The following is a 21,804-nucleotide window of genomic DNA, read 5'->3' as shown; positions in this document are numbered from 1 at the left end:
GTAATAAAGTTAATCACAATATATCATAATACTATGTTTCTTAATATTTTGAAGACAAGAGTATTTGCAATAACTAGAATGTACACTGAATCACTAACACTAACAAGGGCAGTGTTTAACTGATCCACATTATGTGTACTATATATAATAAATATCTGTAAATGTGTTAAACATTTTACTTTACTTACAGAATCTCTACATTCCAAGTTAGCTCTGTTCTTTACACATAATTCTACCTCTTTTATATTCCCCTGCCTTGCAGCTGTAAGAAGTTTCTGTAAGCAAAAAAAAGCTTTTACATTTTCCTCTAGAACATACAAATGTATTATAAATGTAATAATTGAAATTAACAACTACATTTTTACAGTTTCAACAGTTTATACCAAATACAGTGATTACCAAGAAGGAGTGAAATTGTTGTGTATAATTTCAGAGGTTTTTTTTTAGAAAAGTCTGTAGACAATTGTATTATGTATCAGTTTGGAGATCAGCCTAAGTTTTTGTTGAGGTTTGTGTTGCTCGGTCTTTAGTTATTGTTGAGGTTTGTGTTGCTCGGTCTTTAGTTTTTTATGTAATGTTTTGAATATAAAAAGAAGATGTGGTATGATTGCCAATGAGACAATTCTACAAAATAGACAAAATGACACAGAAAATAACAACTATAGGTCACTGTACAGCCTTCAACAATGATCAAAGCCCATATGGCATAGTCAGCTATAAAAGGCCCTGAAATGACTAATGTAGACTGTTGAATTTTGATTGTTTTTCATTTTTTTCTATGGCGTTGTCAGATTCTCTTCGACTTAAAGAGTTGTTAATGTCCTACAATATCTTACGTTGCTTTTTTTTTGTCTCCGGGAATTTTGTATATTGAAATTCTGTTCACTGTAGTCATTTTGATTTCTCCTGTTCTCCCCCTGAGAATACTGCACGCCTGTATCTTTATGTACATTTTATAGACAACATACATGACATAAGTCACATGACATAGGTCACATGACACTGACTGACTCTGAGAATATTACACACCTGTATCTTTATGTACATTTTATAGACAACATAAGTCACATGACATAGGTCACATGACACTGACTGAGTCTGAGAATACTGCACGCCTGTATCGTATCTTTATGTACATTTTATAGACAATATAAGTCACATGACATAGGTCACATGACACTGACTGACTCTGAGAATACTGCACGCCTGTATTTTTATGTACAGTTTGTAGACAACATAGATCACATGACATAGGTCACATGACAATGACTTTTTAAGAAGAAAAACTTACCTCATCCCAACTTGCCATTATATCCTGTAAAAGAAATTGAAATCATTGTATATTTATTAAAATAAGGAGATATGCTTACCAATGAGACAACTATCCACATAAGTTCAAATGAAGTGGATGTAAGCAATTAAAGGCAATGGTACGGCCTTCAACAATAAGAACAAGAGGCTGTCAAGTGACAGCAAACCGGATCTTTCCTGCATAGGTCGAACCCTGACCAGTTGAACAAGTATGGACACAACATTTAAGCTGAAAACAGCTCTGAATTTGGATTCTGATTGAATATTTATAATAGATTATTTTCTTATTAAGAGGGAATGCCACGAACCATCAAGCTTCCTCCCTAAAATTTATTGAAAGTACATTTTTAATTAATAATGAAAATGATATTTGCAAATCTGAAACACAAACAGGATCATGTAAAAAAATAAACATTATCACACACAGCAAAAATGAATTACCACATAACAACTGTGACATCTACCTTCATAACACACATGACTTTAAAAAAAAGTCAAAAAGAAATTTTGATGTTATCATTACTCAGGTCAGGAACACTACCTTATATGGAAATGCATGAATAAGCATACTTATGTTCTCGCACGTGTAATTGTTTATTTACGTGTGACGCAATTTATTGTTACCTGTTTTTTTTACCAATCCACTAAATGAGCAACAATGCATTATGGACTACTTCATGTTTACAATCAACCAAGAACACATGCTACTTACTTAAATACAACACATTTTGTCGTGCAATGCGGGATTAACAATTTCGCTTAGTTTTTAATTTTTTGTATCCACATTTATAGTATGTGATATAAAGTATTGGTTCCATGCTTAGATTAATGAAGAGTTCTTTCTATGCGAAGAAAAAGTGTTTGATTTACCAGATACATAGCTATTCACGTGTTTGATGATGACATGCAGAATTCATGTATTTGTCCACAAGACAGCAACGAAACAAACAGTGAAAAACACAATTACACATCAGACAAACATACAAGTGTAAAGTTAGCCGTCGATTACAGCCAATGCTAATATTCATGCGTGCAGAAACTTTGGTATAGATAGTTAAAAAGAAATGTGTGATCCATTAATTTTGTGTTCATACAAAAGACGAAGACTAAGAGTTTGTCAAGAATCTGATGGGGTCACTAAACTTTTGAGTTTAAAAATATATATTGCACCTACTTTTATGTTTAAAAAGTAATTTAAATCGAGGACAAAATGTGTTTATATATTTGTCTTTAAGAGACAATAGCGTATAATCATCAATCGTGGCCATTAATAGCGGACTATACAGTATGGGGTTTTCTCATTGTTGAAATCGTTACAGTTGCCTATCATAACTTATATCCACTTTATTTGTGCTTAATTGGATAGTTGTCCCATTTGGCAATCATACCCCATCTCCTTATTTTTGTATATAAACATCCCTCAGAAGTTCGGGTTTCCATTATAAAGTATTTACATACATGACAGTGTTTACAAAAAAGTATTGATTTTTGACATATTTCAGTAATTGCCACTTTCAAACTGTTCCCTTTGCTCTGACGGTAGTGGAAAACAACTGTTGTTTCATATGGTTTTCGTCTATGCTAAGTTTTTTTTTCAAATGGAGATATTAGATTTTTTTTTAATTTTTAACGGACTCTGACTCGAACATTTGTCAATCTTAATAAAATCATTAATGATGTTAAAATCCATGTTTATGTTCGACAACGTGGGAAATTTGATATATTTTGTGAAAATTGCACCGTTACACCTAAACCTACTATATTTCTTGTATGCATTGGATATAAAAATTTCTATTTTTGTATATAAAATACACATGAAATAAGGCTGTTTTGTTTTATGTTATTTTACACAAATAATTTTTGGTCCCTCTATAGCTTACTTTTCAGCAACGAACCTATGATTGCTTACTTTACTAGATTGTGCATTGAATGGAAAGATATCTCAATTGGCACTCATACATCATCGTCGTATTTCTAACTTAATCATGTTAATAGGTAATATTGCACCCACTATGATCCAGATTATTTCTATAATCGGAGATATTGCACAGGACAGCAGCCGAATGATAAAAATACCTATGACGGACTCTGCTGTTGTCTGTTCTATAGCCGGGTTGTTGTCTCTTTGACACATTCCCAATTTCCATTCTCAATTTTATGCATCGAGTGATGAAACTATACAAAATATGTTAAGCTATTTACCACCCGAGCTTTAATAACACTTATTTTTAGCATACTGAATATTATGATGTTCAGATCCTGATAAAAAGTTTACACATCCAGTACATATAGAAGTGTTTCTGTGCCAGTTTTTTGTGTTTTTCGAGGCAGAAATGTTTTTTGAATGACATTATATATGTTTTAAAGAGATTACAAAATTTTCATACTTGACAGTAATCATTTCATACGAAATTTCAAGTTTCAAGTCGTGAAATTATTGCACAGGTACAATGCATAACAATGGAAAAAAACCTGTTTAACTACTTTTACAAGGCGAGAAAGAAATTCGAACAGTGAAGCTCGTAAGCAATACTTTTTTCAATCTGAGCATGCAAACTGAAGATTATGTAATTTTAAAGAAACGTGTTAAAGTAAAGTCCCTTACTTATTACAATACAATTAAATACCCAAAGTGAAATCTGTTGGTACGAGTTCTACAACCGTCAATATGGGATTACATGTGGGTCTTCGTCAAACTGTTATTGCAACTTCAGCATGTTATTGTTAAGTCTGTCTGCAAGGCCTTAAAGCCACTTTATATTCATACCCCTTCTGCCACCAGTCAATCAGAATCTGAAAAAAAGTTTTAAAATTTAAAACATGTAAACAGATTAAACAGAATAGAGAATGGAAACAAGGAATGTGTCAAAGAGACAACAACCCAACCAGAGAGCAGAGACTGCCAAAGGCCAACAATGGGTCATCAACACAGCGAGAAAATTCCGCACCCAGAGGCACACTTGATCTGGCCCCTAAAGGCTAAACAATAATGATTACTAGTTCAGCAAAGTATAATGTAAAGGCAAATATGTTTGTTATTTGTAAAATTAATCATAAATATTTTAATTTTTAGTGGCCTCTAGGGAAGGAACTCTTGAAACTGTGCGCAGAAACTAAATGCATAGCCATGATAACTAATTTTTGAATTAAGTTAATAATTTTTCATTAACCATGGTAAATCAATGAGACGAGGCTTTTAAGGGATAAACTTAGCTTAGCTTATATGTAACTTACTATATATGAGAAACTTGGGAATTACTGGGAAGCTTGCGCAGAACCTCATTACATGCTCTAATCATTATTTCTTACAATAAATTAAAATACATTGTAATTAAGCATGTACATAACAGGCTATTATTTGAACTTGGAATTATTTTTACTATGGAATTTGCATAATTTCTTGTGTTTAAAATTTTCAGTAAATTCTATGTTTATTTGGTATAATAATCTTTTGAGCGGTAAAATATCTCTTTCCATTAAATGTATTTTGGTTAGATAGTGTTGTGCGCGGCACAGTACATTCTATTGAAAATAAACTATTTTCTTTGTAATGGTAAGTGTTGTGCGCAGCACAGAACATTTCAGTATAGAATAAACATGGAATTTATTAAAAATTTCAATAACAAGAAAACAAGCAAATTCCATAATTAAAAATAATTCCAAGTATAAATAATAGCCTGTTACATGTATATGTCTGAGCAAATGCTTTGGAGTGATGAAGAGAAGCTGTAATAACACCCTTTAGTTATTACAGACATACATGTACTTTTTCTGTTATAACATAGGTGAACTATCTGACTATGCATGATGGGAAAACTATGAACTGTTATATCTTTCTATAGTTGAGTATACACAAAGACAATAGTAATATCAATAGAACTTGTATACATTTAAACAAAACTAATGATGTATATTGTTCCTTTGAAACATGTAACAAACATATGTTATCACAGTTCTTTGATTTTTTAGTCCACAATAACAAATGTTTGTTATTTTTCTGTAATAACTCTATAAAGTTATATCCTTGACTGACTGAACCATGAAAATGAGGTCAACGTTGGGTGACAGCTGCCAGTTGGACATGTATATCTTATAATAATTCCATATACAAATAAATTGGGAATGTTTCCATGGGACACAGAAGTTGCCCCCGCTTGCATATCATATAAAGTTATAAAAGGACATAACTGAAGAACAGTAAAGGTCACTATCAAAATTTGGTTGAGGTTAACTTAAGTCGGAGAACGAAAACGAAAAATTCAGCACCTTAAAGGCTTTACCATTTGTAAAAGGGCATAACTCTAGAACGGTTTAAGTGAAGCATCAAAATTCAAACTTGATCTGTGCTTTGTGGAAATAAGCATTGTGTATAAGTTTCATAACATTTGGTTGAGGCAAATTAAAGTTAGAGAACGGATACCACCTTTGGGACAGACGGACGCACAGACCGACAAGGGCATAAATATAGTAGACATATTGCTAACAGTATTTGAGATATGATATATATTTTATTCTCATAAAACCATGAAGTACATAGGTTACAGAGAAGTTAAAAACATGCATATGGACTTGACCCATACAAATTTAACCTTGCATGTTCACTGATCCATGAATAGAAAACTGTCTTGACGGGCACTAGGACCCTGCAAGGTAAGCACATACCAAATATAGTTATCCAATTACTCAAAATAAGAGAGAAATAAAGAATACTAATAATCTTCATTTTTTTTTTCAAGTAGTCACTGAACCATGAAAATGAGGTCAAGGACAATGGACATATGACAGACAGTCACAGAAACTTCATAACATAAGGCATCTATATCCAAAGTACGAAGTATGAAGGATCCAGGTCTTCTACCTTCTGAAATATTGGGCTTTTAAGAAGTCTGTTACGATGCTGCCGCTGCCACCACCGCTGGATCACTATCCCTATGTCGAGCTTTCTGCAACAAAAGTCATAGCCTGGACAAAAACTGATTACATGCATGTATTATTTCAGCCATCTTGGTTCGTGGGCGGGGTCACTGGACACATTTTTTAAACTAGATACCCAAATGATGATTGTGGACAAGTTTGGTTAAATTTGTCTTTGTAGTTTCAGAGGAGAAGATTTTTGTAAAAGGTTACAAAAATTTACCAAAAATTGTAAAAAATTGACTATAACATGTATAAAGGGCAATAACTCTGTAAGGGGTCAACTGACCATTTTGGTCATGTTGACTTTTTTGTAGATCTTACTTTGCTGAACATTATTGCTGTTTACAGTTTATCTCTATCTATAATAAATTTCAAGATAATAACCAAAAACGGCAAAAGGAGTAGGTCCGGTAAGACCCGTTTTTGGCCCCAAAATATAACAGTTTTACAAAATTGTTAAAATGTAAACTTTTAGTTATTTATTGGACAGCTAAATGCTTCTGCTACATAAATATGGGCGTTTTTTGACAATACAATGCACATATATCGGGTTGTAGCACCATTAAGTCATGCTAAATTGCTGAAATCTTCAAAATTCTATCATTTTAGTTAAATTTTAGACGGTTTCCGTGTAAAACGAAAGTGGCCGCATTCGTGTTCATCCTTAATATTGAAATGTAAGTTGTATTTTATGATAATACATAACATATATAAAGATTGTGGATGAACACGGATGCGGCCACTTTCATTTCTGACAAAAACCATCCGAAAAGTGACGTTTTTTGGCATATTTGAGAGATTTTTCATATTTGAGCTTGAATTGGATCGTTTTTAATGACTAAATTAGTTAAAAACTTTCACAAAAACTAATTAAATCCAGTGAAATAGACACTTAAGTGTTTAAAAAGTGGTCAAAATCTGTCGTCAGATGAAACTGAAATTTGAGGCCAAAATGAGTCCTTACCGGACCTACTCCTTTCCTTAAAACTACCAATTCAGGGGCAGTAACCCAACAACGGGTTGTCCGATTCATCTGAAAATTTCAGGGCAAATTCATCTTAACCTAATAAACAATTTTACCCCTATTTTTAGCCATGGCAGCCATCTTGGTTGGTTGGCCGGGTCACCGGACACATTTTTTAAAACTAGATACCCCAATTATCATTGATTATGATTGTGGCCAATTTTGGTGTAATTTGGCCCAGCTGCGTTTCAGAGGAGAAGATTTTTGTAAAAATTAACGACGACAGACCACAACGGACGCCAGACGCAAAGTGATGAGAAAAGCTCACTTGGTCCTTTGGGCCAGGTGAGCTAAAAAGCACTTTACAATGATCAGTAAACCTTATTCATTTCATATACCATCGTCATTGTCTTCTTTAGAATAGTTAGTGCCTCAAATATATGCCAATAAATTGAGACTAAAACTGCATGCAAGTTTTCCTTGAAAAGTGAAAAAACTGTGCATCAGACCATGCTGTCTGCAAAAAAAGTTGAATGCAAGAGTTTTTTTGCAATAAGACTTCTTGTATTATAACATCTTAGCATAGAAATGAACAAAAAGTAACAAATTTCCACTTCTCAAAAGCTTCTGTATGCATTTTTATATGTAAATATGTCATGTATGTGCTACGGCCTAAATCGACTCTAAATAATTTTCAATCTCAAATGGCCGAAGACCATTTTATACTCATGTGGTATGCTTTTTGTAACTTTTCTTTACATTTAAAGTACATTTAATATATATGGAAGAATAATTTATGGTAAAAAAACTTCAAAAAACTTGAAATTGGGTGAAAAAATTGCATGTTTATGTAAGGCTTCCCTTAATTTGAAAATCTCTAATAGATCTGATGAGTGTTAAGATGTTTTTAATACTTAATATATTATATATATAGGAGCATTTAAAAAGCAAATTTTTTCACTTTTGCAATATTTTAATTTTTTAAGCCCAAATCTTGACAGTTGAAATTATTTGATTTAAATGTCAAAATTAAACATCCAAATTTCAATATTAAAATGGCCATAGTTTCTATAATATATCTCCTATGGCCATGAAATTTGGCCAACTATCTTATAATTCTGTAAGCTTAGGTCATGCAACGTTTTATTAAAATTGGTCAAGTCCTTCTATCCTATGAGGTCTGAGGACACAGTTATCGTCCTTCGATTTTCGTTGTCCACAATATATATAGTCCCTAGTGCATGTAGCAGTCAGAGCTCAGACATAAATAAGTCTGAATCTGCTTTTGACTCATAGAGGTCTAAATTTGTAAGTTTTAGGATTTGTCTCCCTTTAGTGTAACACAAAATATGACTTGAATAAGTCAAATATTGTTAAGCAAGAAATAATTGACCAGAATCAAAAAGTTCCAAATATCGACTCCTACAAGTCGATAAGTTATCAAAATTGGTTAACTTCAAGACCCACGCATATTTATAAAAAGGTCATGCATCTAAATCAAATAAAGATAACATTGAAGGACAATGCTTTGTCTTCTAAAGAAAAATATGAATGTGAGTCTAAAAAATCGGAGATAATGTTAATTAACCTTACAATGCAACCACCTGGAATCACATTTAATGAGGTAAAACATCTGTGTTTAGTAAGGATGGTCAATTAGATAATTAAATATAGATAACTCAAGTCCTTGTGTACTCTCATACAGGTTTTTGCTGTCATAGGTGGTGTAGTTTGGCCACAAAGTAACATTAAGTTTTTTCACCAACATAAATAGACCTAAACAAGTCTGTCATTTTCTGACTTAGATTAGTCTAAAATTGAAAACACATTTTTATAATAAATACATGTTTCGACTTATTTAAGTCAAAAACAAAAATCGACTTGTTTATGTCTGAGCTCTGACTGTGTAGTGTGAACAGTGTATAACTTGCCAATTTTTTTCATACCCTTTCCTAATTTATTTCTAGATATTTTATGCATGAAATATTAAGTAAGGGGATGAAATTACATGATAAAAAAATTTGGGTGCTGAATCTTTAGGTTAAGTAGTGATTTGGTCCAGTTAAAAAAGGTCAAAAATTAGTATGTCTGAAGCTGTCAAACTGAATTTTAGACCCCCTTAACACAGAATTGTCAATATTTTGAGTTAGAGCTGGTAGAAGTTTCTATAATTTTCATATTATTTGTCCCAATAGTAGTACACTACACTGTAAAAATCTGAATATGGGCACTCACACCACATCTTCCTATATCTATCTCTGTACTACATCGCATGCAAATTATGCATTGACTTAATTTGTATGATCGAACCCCTTGATGCAAAGCTGTAATTGTATATATCATGTATATAATATGCAAACTTACGCTTTGTCTTTTTTGTAAATATGAACTCAAAATAATATAAGCATGTGATAAGAATACTACCTTGTTTTATAGCTCCAATCTACATGATCTACGAAGTAGTGGTAAATAGTTATTTATCTCTCTATCACTGTCTATCCGTCTGTCTGTCCGTCCATTCTTCCGTAAGTATTCTTGGTTTTCGTATACTTAATCAAATACTTTAATCATGTTACATGTAATATTGTATTGCAACCTTCTTTCTTTGGATATATGATTACAAATTTATGAGAGGAAGGACTTCTGATCATGTTCATACATTTATATTTTTTAATATTGTCTTGTACCTGCGGAAAAGGAACCAAACTTAAGTCTAGTGCTATATATGTCTATATGTCATTTTAATTTATTGTGTCTGGCAAATTCATGAAATTCATGTCTTTTATCTTGAATAAATATAAATAATCAGTGAATACATTGTAACTGTTTTTAAATTTTCCATGGATTTTATCAATGTTTATAAGGTCTGGAAAAACCATTAATTGATGGATTATACCTCAATTTGACATATAGTGCGATAGACCAATTGAGGTACATGTATACAGGTATAATGCAGTTTTTATCATAAAAAAAATTTAAAGAGATATTCAAGCATCTTTTTTCAGATATGGACCATAATTTGGTATTCGGCCTTTGGTTTCTTCATGTTCTTTTTGTATCCTTTTTTGTAAGTTCTAAAACTTTAACTTTTATTCTGTGGGTTGTGTTGGTGTTAGCAAATGGTTAGAATAGTAATAATGGAACAATTGGGTTTTTTCGAGAAAAAATTAATACATTTTGATTCACCGTTTACCTGACAGGAAACCAATCAGGAAACCAAACTTTATTTTCTTTATTTTGCACAATATCTTTCAAAAGACATACATGAACACCATTACTGGTGTTACTTACTTCATGTTTATATTTAAAATCTATTTTCAATGTTAAATTAAAGTTTTTTTTAAACGCGACAGGAAACCATAAGCATTGATAAGAAACCGAAAGCATTATTTTAGTTTTATTTTATTGCAAAATCTGCTTAAAATAATCTGAACAGTATACTTTTTCTTAAAATCCATCTTAAATGTAACAGTATTATAAAACTTCTAAATATGTCATGTCAGTCAGGGGTACTACTTGTACTACAAGTACTTTTTATTTACTTGAAGAAGTAAAAAAAATATACTTATATAAGTAAATTTGTAGGATACTTAAACAAGTGAATTTTATTTACTTGTATAGGTAAAAAAAAAAAATGACTTAGTTATGTCCCTGAGACATTCAGATTTTTTTACTTGTAGAAGTAAAAAAGTCATCTTATCTTCATTTCTTAAATTCTCAGGATTTCTTTGCTCTAATAGAATTTTAATTTGTCTGCCCATTGCAGATGTCTTTACTAATCGTTTAAGTGTAATTTCATGGACAATGAAAATCCCATTTGTCTGTTATCTTCAGAACACTGCTCATTTACAAGCCCCAAAGGAGCAATTTTTGAAGGCTTTGCTATAATACTAAAGATCTTTGCGCAATCAGTTTCTTTGTTGAATTAATGAGATGAAACATTGAACTCTAATCAAAAATTATGAGCTAACCTGGGAAAAATCATTAAAGGCATGATTTTTCATCTCAAAACTTGAGAATTTTGGTGGGTTTGTAATTTTTTTTTACTTGTATAAGTAAATTTTTGAGAAAATTAAGGGGAGATTATTCAAACATTATAATTTACTTATATGTATATTTTTTTATACTTTTTCAAGTAGATAAAAATTACTTGTACAAATAGTACCCCTGACTGCATGTATGTGCTTGTTTTGAAAACAATTAGTACAATTTATTCAGAAATATTTTCTTCATTGATACAGGATACCATAATCGTTGTATCTTGATGTTTTAGCCAAAAAAATGTATTCATATTGGTTTTGAAATTCCAGTTTTATACAATTTATTCCAAATCATTGGCAATGTCAAAATCCTATAAATCCAGTAAAGTAAAAAACTTTTAACTTGGAATTAAAATCTTAAAATAGGCATCATGTGATATTTGTGACCAGACACCTGTACACCATCTACAAATGTACATGGTTTCCACATTTTAACCTAATTGAGTGGGCTAAAATAATAAAGTACTTCCTTCCAAGTCATGCATGGTAAAAGTTTACTTCTCCTTTGACAAGTTTATTGCATTTCTGAAAAGTATTTTCAGCACAGGATTAAAAAAAAAAAAAAAATTGTGACAAAGATACCAACTTTGTACATTCATGACATTCCAAGTGTAACGGTATATTAACATGTAATCTTTATTAAATTATCTGTATTCACCTAAAATATCCAGTAATATTTACTGCTGAAGCAAAATCAATTCAACTAGCATCAAATTGGCACAATGATAAGAGACGTAATGTCGATTGAATTTTCCAAGGACCCTTTACATGTTATCCGGAAACAAAGTGTGTTACGTTATCACGTCCGTCAAATCTGAAATCGATTTTTTCAAGTCATTGGGCATTTATTTTCACTCAAGATCGTATGTAATATTATGCACATAGGAAAAATAATAGACCCCATTGCGCGATCTCTTTGAAAATTGTATTTTCCTTTTTTAAACAATACATGTATGAAACAAGTCTACAGAATATGCTTGCTGACATCCTGTTGGAAACAAAAACAATGTTTAGACCTAGTATTTTATATATCCGGCCGTAAGCGCGTGATCACATGTTAGTCACATGTTTCACGTATGACCGGAAATGATTAGAACTTAACGAAAAAAACTATTTGAATAAAAAACAAGAATGTGTCCAAAGTACACGAATGCCCCACTCGCACTATCATTTTCCATGTTCAATGGACAGTGAAATTGGATAAAAAATATAATTAGGCATTAAAATTAGAAAGATAATATCATAGGGAACATGTGTACTAAGTTTCAAGTTGATTGGACTTCAACTTCATCAAAAACTACCTTGACCAAAAACTTTAACCTGAAACATGCACTTTAATTTTCTATGTTCAGTGGACCGTGAAATTGGGGTCAAAAGTTTAATTTGGCTTTAAAATCAGAAAGATCATATCATAAGGAACATGTGTACTAAGTTTCAAGTTGATTGGACTTCAACTTCATCAAAAACTACCTTGACCAAAAACTTTAACCTGAAGCAGGACAGACGGACGAACAGACGGACGAAGAACGGACAGACAGACGGACGAACGAACGGACAGACAGACGCACAGACTAGAAAACATAATGCCCCTCTACTATCGTAGGTGGGGCATAAAAAGGAATTAACTGGACTTCTGTTTCCTGTGAAATGTAACGCATAACGATAACGTCATTTTCTAACTTAATTATTACGAAGAACAAAACTAGAATGTAAATCATCTCTGATTTACTTGTTTGAACATCTCGCGAGAGTTTGTATTTGCATATTGTTGTAAATAGTTCTATTACAACAAAGCAGATTACACCATCTAAAATTTGCGTTACGAAATCGGAAACCAAAGTAACGCTAGTGTTTTTACACCTGCTACAGAAATACTTATAGTTCTCTGCATTTTCTTCTGACTATTCTTATTGGTCGATGTTCTTTATTATTTGAAAGCAAAAGTTACCATTTTGCAGGCGACGACTATCTTTAAATGGCCAGAGTTACGCACTTCGGAAGCGAAAAGAACGCTAATAAAGGACACAGAAAAGCGGCCGGATAATCTGAAACATTTGTTTATTTCAAATTCTCTCTGGGGGAGAGTAGAAAGCACCTTTAATTTAATAGAAATAATAGCATTTGATGGTGGAGCAACAACTTCTCTCACCAAAATACAATATTTTATCACTTTTCCTATCGTTATCCGAAACGGTCCCAATACCAAATTATGGTCCATATATAGTATATATTATATACCATCTTAAGCTTTGATGAGTACTCATTAGCAGTCTTCACGCTTAACCACAAGTCCTACGGCATTGGCTGGTAATTGAAATTGCTTTCAGACTTGTAAAATTCTTCTCTACAAGCCAACAGAATCCAACTAAAAAAAAATTAAATTGAGCTTGGGGCTTGTGAACTCTAAAAGTTAATCGTGAAGGCTGCATTAGTGACATGTAATTGCTTCTGACTTTCTCTGCTATGTTTTAAAAAATGTGGATTATAATCCACCAATTGACGGATATTCACAATTGGTTTCCTTAAGTCTGCATCAGTTCTAACTTTAAAATTTGTTAGTCGAAATGGACAGGAAGAGACTACAGAACAAAAATGAGATTTAATAGATGAAAACTCAGAATTTATCAGTAGGAAAAGGAGGGTTGCATTAGTTTTTAGGTTTCTCTAACAAATTGCAGCACGAAGTGTCAGAATCAATTACATGTCATCACTATAATGTGGTCACTATCATGATTCTTCTTCTTCTTTTAGTTTCCGCACTCCATCATAATATTGATGACTATGTGCCGTGCATGCGTGGGTAAAATTTACAATTTTATATTTACATCAACAACAAAAATTTAATAAAGAAATAATAACTTGTATTTGGTTTTCACTGTACATATAAGATAAAACTATTTACAAGGTGTTACATTACATGGTGTAGTATTGGTTGAGAACAGATATAGGAATCTGTTCTCTGAATGTTTCAACTGTGGTGCATTGGACAGCAGTAACTGGTAAAAGGTTCCATTGGACGATTGTCCTAGGATAGAATGAAAATTTATATGAGTCTTTTTTTGCCTGTATGTGCCTGAATGAGTTACTATGAGTGTATTGTCTTGTTCGATTGTCTGATGGTATTAACAAGTTCGTAGGGTATATTGCTACTTGGTGGTGTATAATTTTATAATGTCAAATGGTAGATTATGTATACCTGAATTGAGTTATAATCCACCAATTAATGGTAATCCTGACATGTTTATATTAATGCACAATTTTGATTTTAAATGCATTTATAAAAGTCTAAATGACAGGTTCACGACAAGCTTTTTATAAAAAAAAATACTTGTCACAAAAAAAGTGACAAACATCAGCGCCGCCTAGTGGCTAAAAACTCTTCAACAGTTCAAATGCAACGCACCAAGTTTTACTGTCTTTCAACTTTCAAATTTGGTTTCATAAATACTTTAACCTTGAAAAAATAAAAATACTCATTTAAATGTACAATTGAAAATTTCTTCTCAGTCATCATTTAGAAAGTTTCGTCCAAATGCAAAGAAGAAGAGATATGGAAACCCGGAAATGTGTCCATCGACCTGCTACCAGGTTACTGTGTTCAAAATGTAAATAATATTTCTAAAATGAGATAAATTGAGTAGGGCCTATGTCATTTCTTCACGTGAGTCAGATATAACAGAAATATTTAAAACTTACCCTTTAAAGTCATTGAATTAACGTCTTCTTGGTCAAAAAGAATTGTTTGTAGTTTGTCGATAACAGGAACAGGAAGCTTTGTCAAAACGAGACACTGAATGACGGGATTGGGACAAGTCGTACCAGGAAAACTCGGACCGGTTTTTAAGAAACTCGGATTAGATTGAAAGATCTGACCAGTTTGAAATACTGATTGGGCCCATTTAAGGACGATACAATTTCAAAGACACCTTTGAACAATGTGAAACACTGATTGGGCCTATTTAAGAACGCTTCTCAGTGGTTGATTCTAAGGAAAAAAAGGGGGCGTAGAGGACGTAAGACGCGGCCTCCCGTTTGATCGCCAAATAAATAAGTTAATAATTTTTTCACGGTATATATATAGATTTTTAGTATAAAAACGTCCAAACAGTTTTTTATTTAATTGTCTTAAAAACTGTTCCAAGTTGTCTTAAAATTATTTTGACAAAATTTCGTTGTTTTATTCATAACACGTTCTCATCTAAAATTAGACGACACCCAGGCGCGTAGCTCCATATACGCCAACACGCAGCTGCGTGCACATCGTTTCGTCGTGCAAAAAAAAAAAAAAAAAAAAAATTTGATTAATAAAATATTTGTTTAGGGGGCCAGGTTAAGGACGATTCCGGGTGCGGGAATTTCTCGTTGCATACCTGTTGGTGACCTTATTCTGTTGTCTGCTCTATGGTCTGGTCGTTGTCTCTTTGGCACATTCCCCATTTCCATTCTCAATTTTATGATTTTTTTTTACTTGATGAAACGTAATTAAATAACGGCATTTGGTTTCAAACTGAAAGTTTTCTATAACTCATGAAGTTCGTCCCGGACTTATCATCGTTATCCGTTATTGTTTCTGGAATATACGAACGTTACATTTCCGGCGTAGAACACGGCATGGCGTCGAAACGTAACGAAAAAGGTGGAAAGTCTAAATGGAAAACTATTGATAGTTTTTTTACCAAACCCGTTTCAACAGAAACGAAAGATTCTTCAGATGAACCCGTATCCCAACAATCCTTGCCAGAGTTTGAGAGTGACAATGCAACTGCAAGCTGCAGCTCAGTTTTAGCCGTCACCTCCAAAGGCAAAGCCAACACACCTCCGTACCCAGACATGTCAAGTCTGCACGATTCTAACTTGCAGATGACAGAAGTTAAGATGCAGTTACTAACATCCAACTGGAATGATGTAAATAATTATGACTTCCCGGCGAGGTATGTTGTGTTCTTATATTTCAAAGTCACTTTAAATTAATAATTTGTATGAAACGTTTCCAAAAAATGGAATTATATCATATGCAAAGCCAATGTGTAACACTTCAAAATTAGTATACCGGCAAATTTTAGTGGTTATGTAAATCCATCAACTGTCCGAAAAACAGGCACTTTCAAAAGGTTCACACGTCGTAAATTAAATTGATAATAACAGACCCAGAATGAGATAGTCTATGTAAATTGCCACGTTTCAACCCGCGTTTCAACCCGAATCTATCTTAGTTTTTTGTTCCCCGAGTAAAAAATAAATCAACATGAGATTCACAAACGCGTCTAATTTCCGGCAAACCGTATATTGATACAGGGATTTGAATAATAATTAAAAAAAAGGGGGGGGGGGGGGGGGTATGTTGACTCACTGTGCGCAGATATATATATAAAAAACTGTAATGGCTATTAAATAAATTTACATAATTTACAAACTTAATAATCGTCATTCTTTACAGGGAAATAGGTAAACACAGTCGTCGCCTTTCGGGTAAATGGTTGTTGGAAAATAGCTGGATGCGCTATTCAGTCTCCGAGGATGCGTTATACTGTGGCCCTTGTGTGATTTTTGGTCGAAAAGAAGCAAAAGAGAAACTTTTTATTAATAAAGTTACAGATTGGTCCAATTTGTCTTGCTTCATAAAGCGCCATACTAGGGAAGGTTCTCCACACTTTCAATACCAGGCAATGGCAGATAACTTTGTACAAATACACTCAAAAGATTCTGCTGATGAAGCAATCATATACAAACTTTCTGAATTCAAAAAGACACAAGTTCTTAAAAATCGTCATGTTCTGGTGAAAATTATTGAGACAATTTTGTTATGCGGGAAACAAAATATTGCAATACGTGGACACACACCAGAGCTTAGTAACTTTATGGCAATATTAAACTCAAAGGCACAGGGCGATGACATTTTAAGGGACCACTTAGCAAACAGTAGTAGCAGGGCAAAATATACGTCCCCTGATATTCAAAACGAAATAATAAACATAATCGGAAATCAGATTCGCACATCGATAGTTGAAAACTGCAACAAAAGTAAATTTTTCACATTAATCGCAGACGAAACAACTGACACATCAACCCGTGAACAGGTATCTGTATGTCTACGCTACTTGGAGAGAGACACTATTACAAACAAAGTATCTATTAAGGAAGACTTTCTGGATTTCGTGATGGCCACCAGCACTACAGGTGAGCATTTGGCGGAACTTTTGATTGAAACTCTGATCAGTGCGGACATCATTACCATGAATATGAGGGCACAAGGCTATGATGGGGCCGCCAATATGTCTGGTAAATATAAAGGGGTTCAAGCAAGAATATTTGAAATGGTTCCGGGTGCTATGTATGTTCATTGTAAATCTCACTGCTTGAATTTAGCCATAGTCCATAGTTGTAAAGATTCATCGGTTAGAAATGTAATGTCGACCGTACAGGAAGTTGCCTTTTCGTTCGATTATTCATCTAAAAAACTTCAAGCATTTTACCAAGAGTTGGACTCCGATGCAACTACAAAAGAAAATATGGACAAGAGGACCAAATTGCGAACCCTTTGTGAAACACGATGGACGAGTCGAGCCGACGCGCTTTATACTTTTAAAACATCGTTTCCGGTGGTGGTTCATGCATTGGAAAGATTACGAGAAAACGGAGATGACAAATCCGGACAGTATCTTGCCTCTATAACCAGATTTGAATTTGTAATTGCTCTTGTAGTTTCGGAGCACATTTTGCAGAGTACGGTATATCTATCAAAATATCTGCAAGGTGTAGAATGTGATCTGTTAGAGGCTACGAAAGAATGTAGAACAGTTATAGAGATGCTACGGGCCGAACGCAGCGATGAAGCTGTTTGGAATGAAATTTATCAAACAGCTTTAGATTTATCGGAACCATTTGATATTGTGGAGAATATGCCGAGGCGATGCGGTCGACAGACAACTAGGGCCAATCATCCGGCAAACACACCAAAACAATATTGGAAAGTGTCATTGTATTTTCCATTCATAGACCACATGATAATGGAACTCGAGTCGCGTCTAATATCGTCCGAAAATCGATTTTTCGCACAGTATCTGCTTCCTCGAGTTGTAGAAAACGTAACAAACGATCAAATCACAACACTGTTTGAAACATACGAGGAAGACCTGACATGTAATCTAGACGAATTTAAACGGGAGGTCGCTCGATGGCGAACACGATGGTGTATCACACCTCGCGATCAGATGCCAACCTCACTGTGTGAGACACTCGATGCGGTAAGCCCAGTGCTGTATCCTTCTATAGATACTATTTTAAGTATCATGTTGACAATGCCGGTAACAAGTGCTACCGCGGAGAGGTCGTTTAGTGTACTTCGTCGGTTGAAAACGTATGTACGATCAACCATGAATAACGACAGATTATCATCGCTGGCATTAATGCATATCCATCGGGATTTCAATGTTGATATTGACAAGGTAATGGAAAAGTTCGTTTCTTCAAAGACCCGAAGAGCAGATTTTGGACAATTCTGAATAAATTCTATCTAACAAAAATGTGTTTTTATTTATGTAACCATAATTTGCCTTTATATTTTTGAATTGTCTACGTCAAGTCTTTTGTTTATGTATCACCTCTTTTCACCCTCCTATGACCGAAAACCAAAAAAAAATGATATTTTCAGCATAAAATAGTCCCAAAAATTTTTCGCCTCGCTCCGCTCGGCGGTACAAGCGTGCACTTCATTTTAACCTAGCTACGCCCCTGACACCAATGAACAACACCTGACCTTTTGCTGTTCCTGCTAATAAAGTAAAAATGGCTTCGCTAAAAAAGGATGACACCTAGAAAAAGCATCAATTATTGAGTGTATATGCCATTATACACAATTTTTACCATAGTATAATGCTATAAATTCACAAATTTTCATGTCTTTAAGCTAGTCCAGTTAGAAACCGACTTATGATATGCATTGAATATAAAAAAGAAGATGTGGTTCGATTTCCAATGAGACAACTCTCCACAAGAGACCAAAATGACACAGTAATTAACAACTATAGGTAACCGTACAGCCTTCAACAATGAACAAAGCCCATACCGCATACGGTCAGCTATAAAAGGACCCGAAATGACAATGAAAAAAAAATCAAACGAGAAAACTAACTGCATTATATAAAATAATGAACGAAAAACAAATATGTAACACATAAACAAACGACAACCACTGAATTCCGGGCCACTGACTTGGGACAGGCACATGCATGCATATATATATGATAATGTGGCGGGGTGAAGACAGATCATTGCAAATTGTTTAAATTACCGATAATTAAGATGCATGTACAGTACTGTACGCATGTTTGGCATGCATCTTTGTAAAGCAAATTGACCCCCTAAAAGAATTTAAAGAAAACAAGAACTTTGGCATATACCATGTTGACAGGCAGCGATGCAAACACAATGACTTAAACACTTTGCTGTATCACTATCTATTTAGTATGCATATTGCCATTGAATTATATCAGACATATCAGACAGTTTCATTTTCTCTCCATCAATTTCTAACCAAGAGTTCAAAATGGTGAAGGAAAATCATCCAATTGTAAATTTTACGAACAGCAATGCCATCACGAGTCGGTTGACCGTTATGCAGTGGGCGAACTCACGGGTGTCATTCGGTTTAACGAGAGAAATGATTGTGAAAGAATATCTAACGGCGGTCAAGTATTGAGAGACGATCGTGAAAGCTCTGGTATCGGATCGTGAAAGACATTTCATGTAAATTCTAGGTCAGAATCTTTGAAAAAATCGCTCAGGTTTCAAAACGCGGAAAAAATCCGAACAAAAAATTATGTCTGTCAAAATGGTTTAACTTCCTCATCATAACTGTGAAATAAGATAAAGAAAATATGCAGTACTTTATGAAAAAACACAAAAGGCGCAATGCATGTCTATGAAATTAATTACAAATAACACGCTTTATGTACCTATAATGGTCATATTTCAGTTTATTATGATAATATTATATTTGAAATTTAATCTTTGGTGTATCTGATTGTACACTAAAATTAAAGTATGTACTTCCCTTAAAAGCATTAATTTGTATATGAAAACCTTGAATTTGTTGAATTTCCATCAAACTTGATCGTGAAAGATCAGGCAACGCATTATGTTGATCGTGAAAGATAATGCGTGACCAGACTTAATACTAGTAATCAGAAAGTTGTATTTCTTTTACCATTTGATAAACCTGCAACTGGTTGAAGCCTGTAACTATTTTGAAAAGGATGAACATTAAAACTTTTATTTTTTTCTATTCAACACTTTACCCCGAAAGTTAAAAAAAACAACACCTAGAAACGTGTCTAAAGAAGTGTGAAAGATTCAGCTCTGAGAATCGGTCAAGTGCAATTCAGGCAGACCGACACTATTTAGCCAATAATATGAATATGCAACGTTTAAACCAAAATGATATCCATCAAACAAAAAATTACAGCAAAACAGCATCTTTCATGAGTAATTTGAGATTGAACGATAATCAACATTTTGTGCAACAGTACTTTCTTAAGTTCTTTGTATACAACGCAAATGTGGATTAATTTAACTATATACTACAGACTATATAATATCATAGCGCAAATGCTTTAATGTCTCGTCTGCTTTACTCATGATAGTATATTTGTTGAACGTCTGTAATATCAAGGGTTTTACTAGAAGTGTCAAATGCTCTTAAGATTGTCAATGGTTCATAAAAAGAGTTCAAGGTCAGAATACCATGCCATACAGATCTCTACAAATATCCTGTACACCAAATAAATGTGTTCCGATTCTTACAGTGCCTTAGAAACTGACAAATGTAAAAGTTATGCTTGGTCAATTAATTCGGAACATAAGGTCAAAAGCATATGAAACCTGACCGACAGCCAGACATAGACATCTTACTATCATGCTATATATCAAATACAATTGAAGTCATCATGGTCATATATGAAACATGCAGACAGACATGTACACCATACACGAAATACCATGGCGCTATAGCATACAGGTATATATCCAAAAGGCTAAACAACATAAAACGAACATGATGCATGATAATGGGTTAGATATTATTTGAAACCTTGCAGAAGTCGAAAATGTACACCTTACAATCATAACAACAGACAGTTATCCTAAAGCTTAACGAATCCGCGATACGGACTAGACCATGCACAAAATGAATCTTCATCCATGAAATGAGGCAAATTCGGGGTCAGGTGAATCCTGTCTGACGGACATGTAGTTTATAAAAAGTAAAAACACAAAAATACCGAACTCCGAGGAAAATTCAAAAAGGAAAATAAAAAATCAAAAGGCAATATTCAATATACAAAATGTGGGTATCCTATAACTCGTGATAAGTGAGTACTTCACATGACAATAAAAAGCTTAATCCTACAATCATCCAACTATTTTACATTTCATTTTCTAAAAATATTAATACTTTGAAATGCTTAAACCTATTGAGGAGGTTGACCTTTCTAGCTTTTCTCAATACCAATAACAAACATTAATTATGATAGAATTGAAGAATAATTTGAACATCAGATCTTTCACGATCCTTTT

The 21,804-nt window shown here is 33.5% G+C and overlaps 1 protein-coding gene and 1 long non-coding RNA gene across 2 annotated transcripts; one reads left to right on the top strand and one right to left on the bottom strand.

Moving 5' to 3' along the window:
* Positions 1–187: 187 nt before the first annotated feature.
* LOC134717506 (uncharacterized) lies at positions 188–14,987 on the bottom strand. Its single transcript, XR_010107354.1, has 3 exons — positions 14,929–14,987; positions 1,292–1,315; positions 188–275 (listed from the first exon to the last, which is right to left on the bottom strand). It is a non-coding gene; the product is annotated as an uncharacterized LOC134717506 (long non-coding RNA).
* An 856-nt stretch (positions 14,988–15,843) lies between these two features.
* LOC134718377 (zinc finger MYM-type protein 1-like) lies at positions 15,844–18,734 on the top strand. Its single transcript, XM_063580875.1, has 2 exons — positions 15,844–16,163; positions 16,670–18,734. Exons 1-2 carry the CDS (start codon positions 15,844–15,846, stop codon positions 18,732–18,734), a joined length of 2,385 nt encoding a protein of 794 aa, XP_063436945.1.
* Positions 18,735–21,804: the final 3,070 nt, after the last annotated feature.

Source organism: Mytilus trossulus, chromosome 5 (assembly GCF_036588685.1).
Source record: "Mytilus trossulus isolate FHL-02 chromosome 5, PNRI_Mtr1.1.1.hap1, whole genome shotgun sequence".
Lineage (NCBI taxonomy): Eukaryota > Metazoa > Mollusca > Bivalvia > Mytilida > Mytilidae > Mytilus > Mytilus trossulus.
The sequence above is the reverse complement of the archived record's forward strand: the minus strand, read 5'-3'. Positions and strand labels throughout refer to the sequence as shown.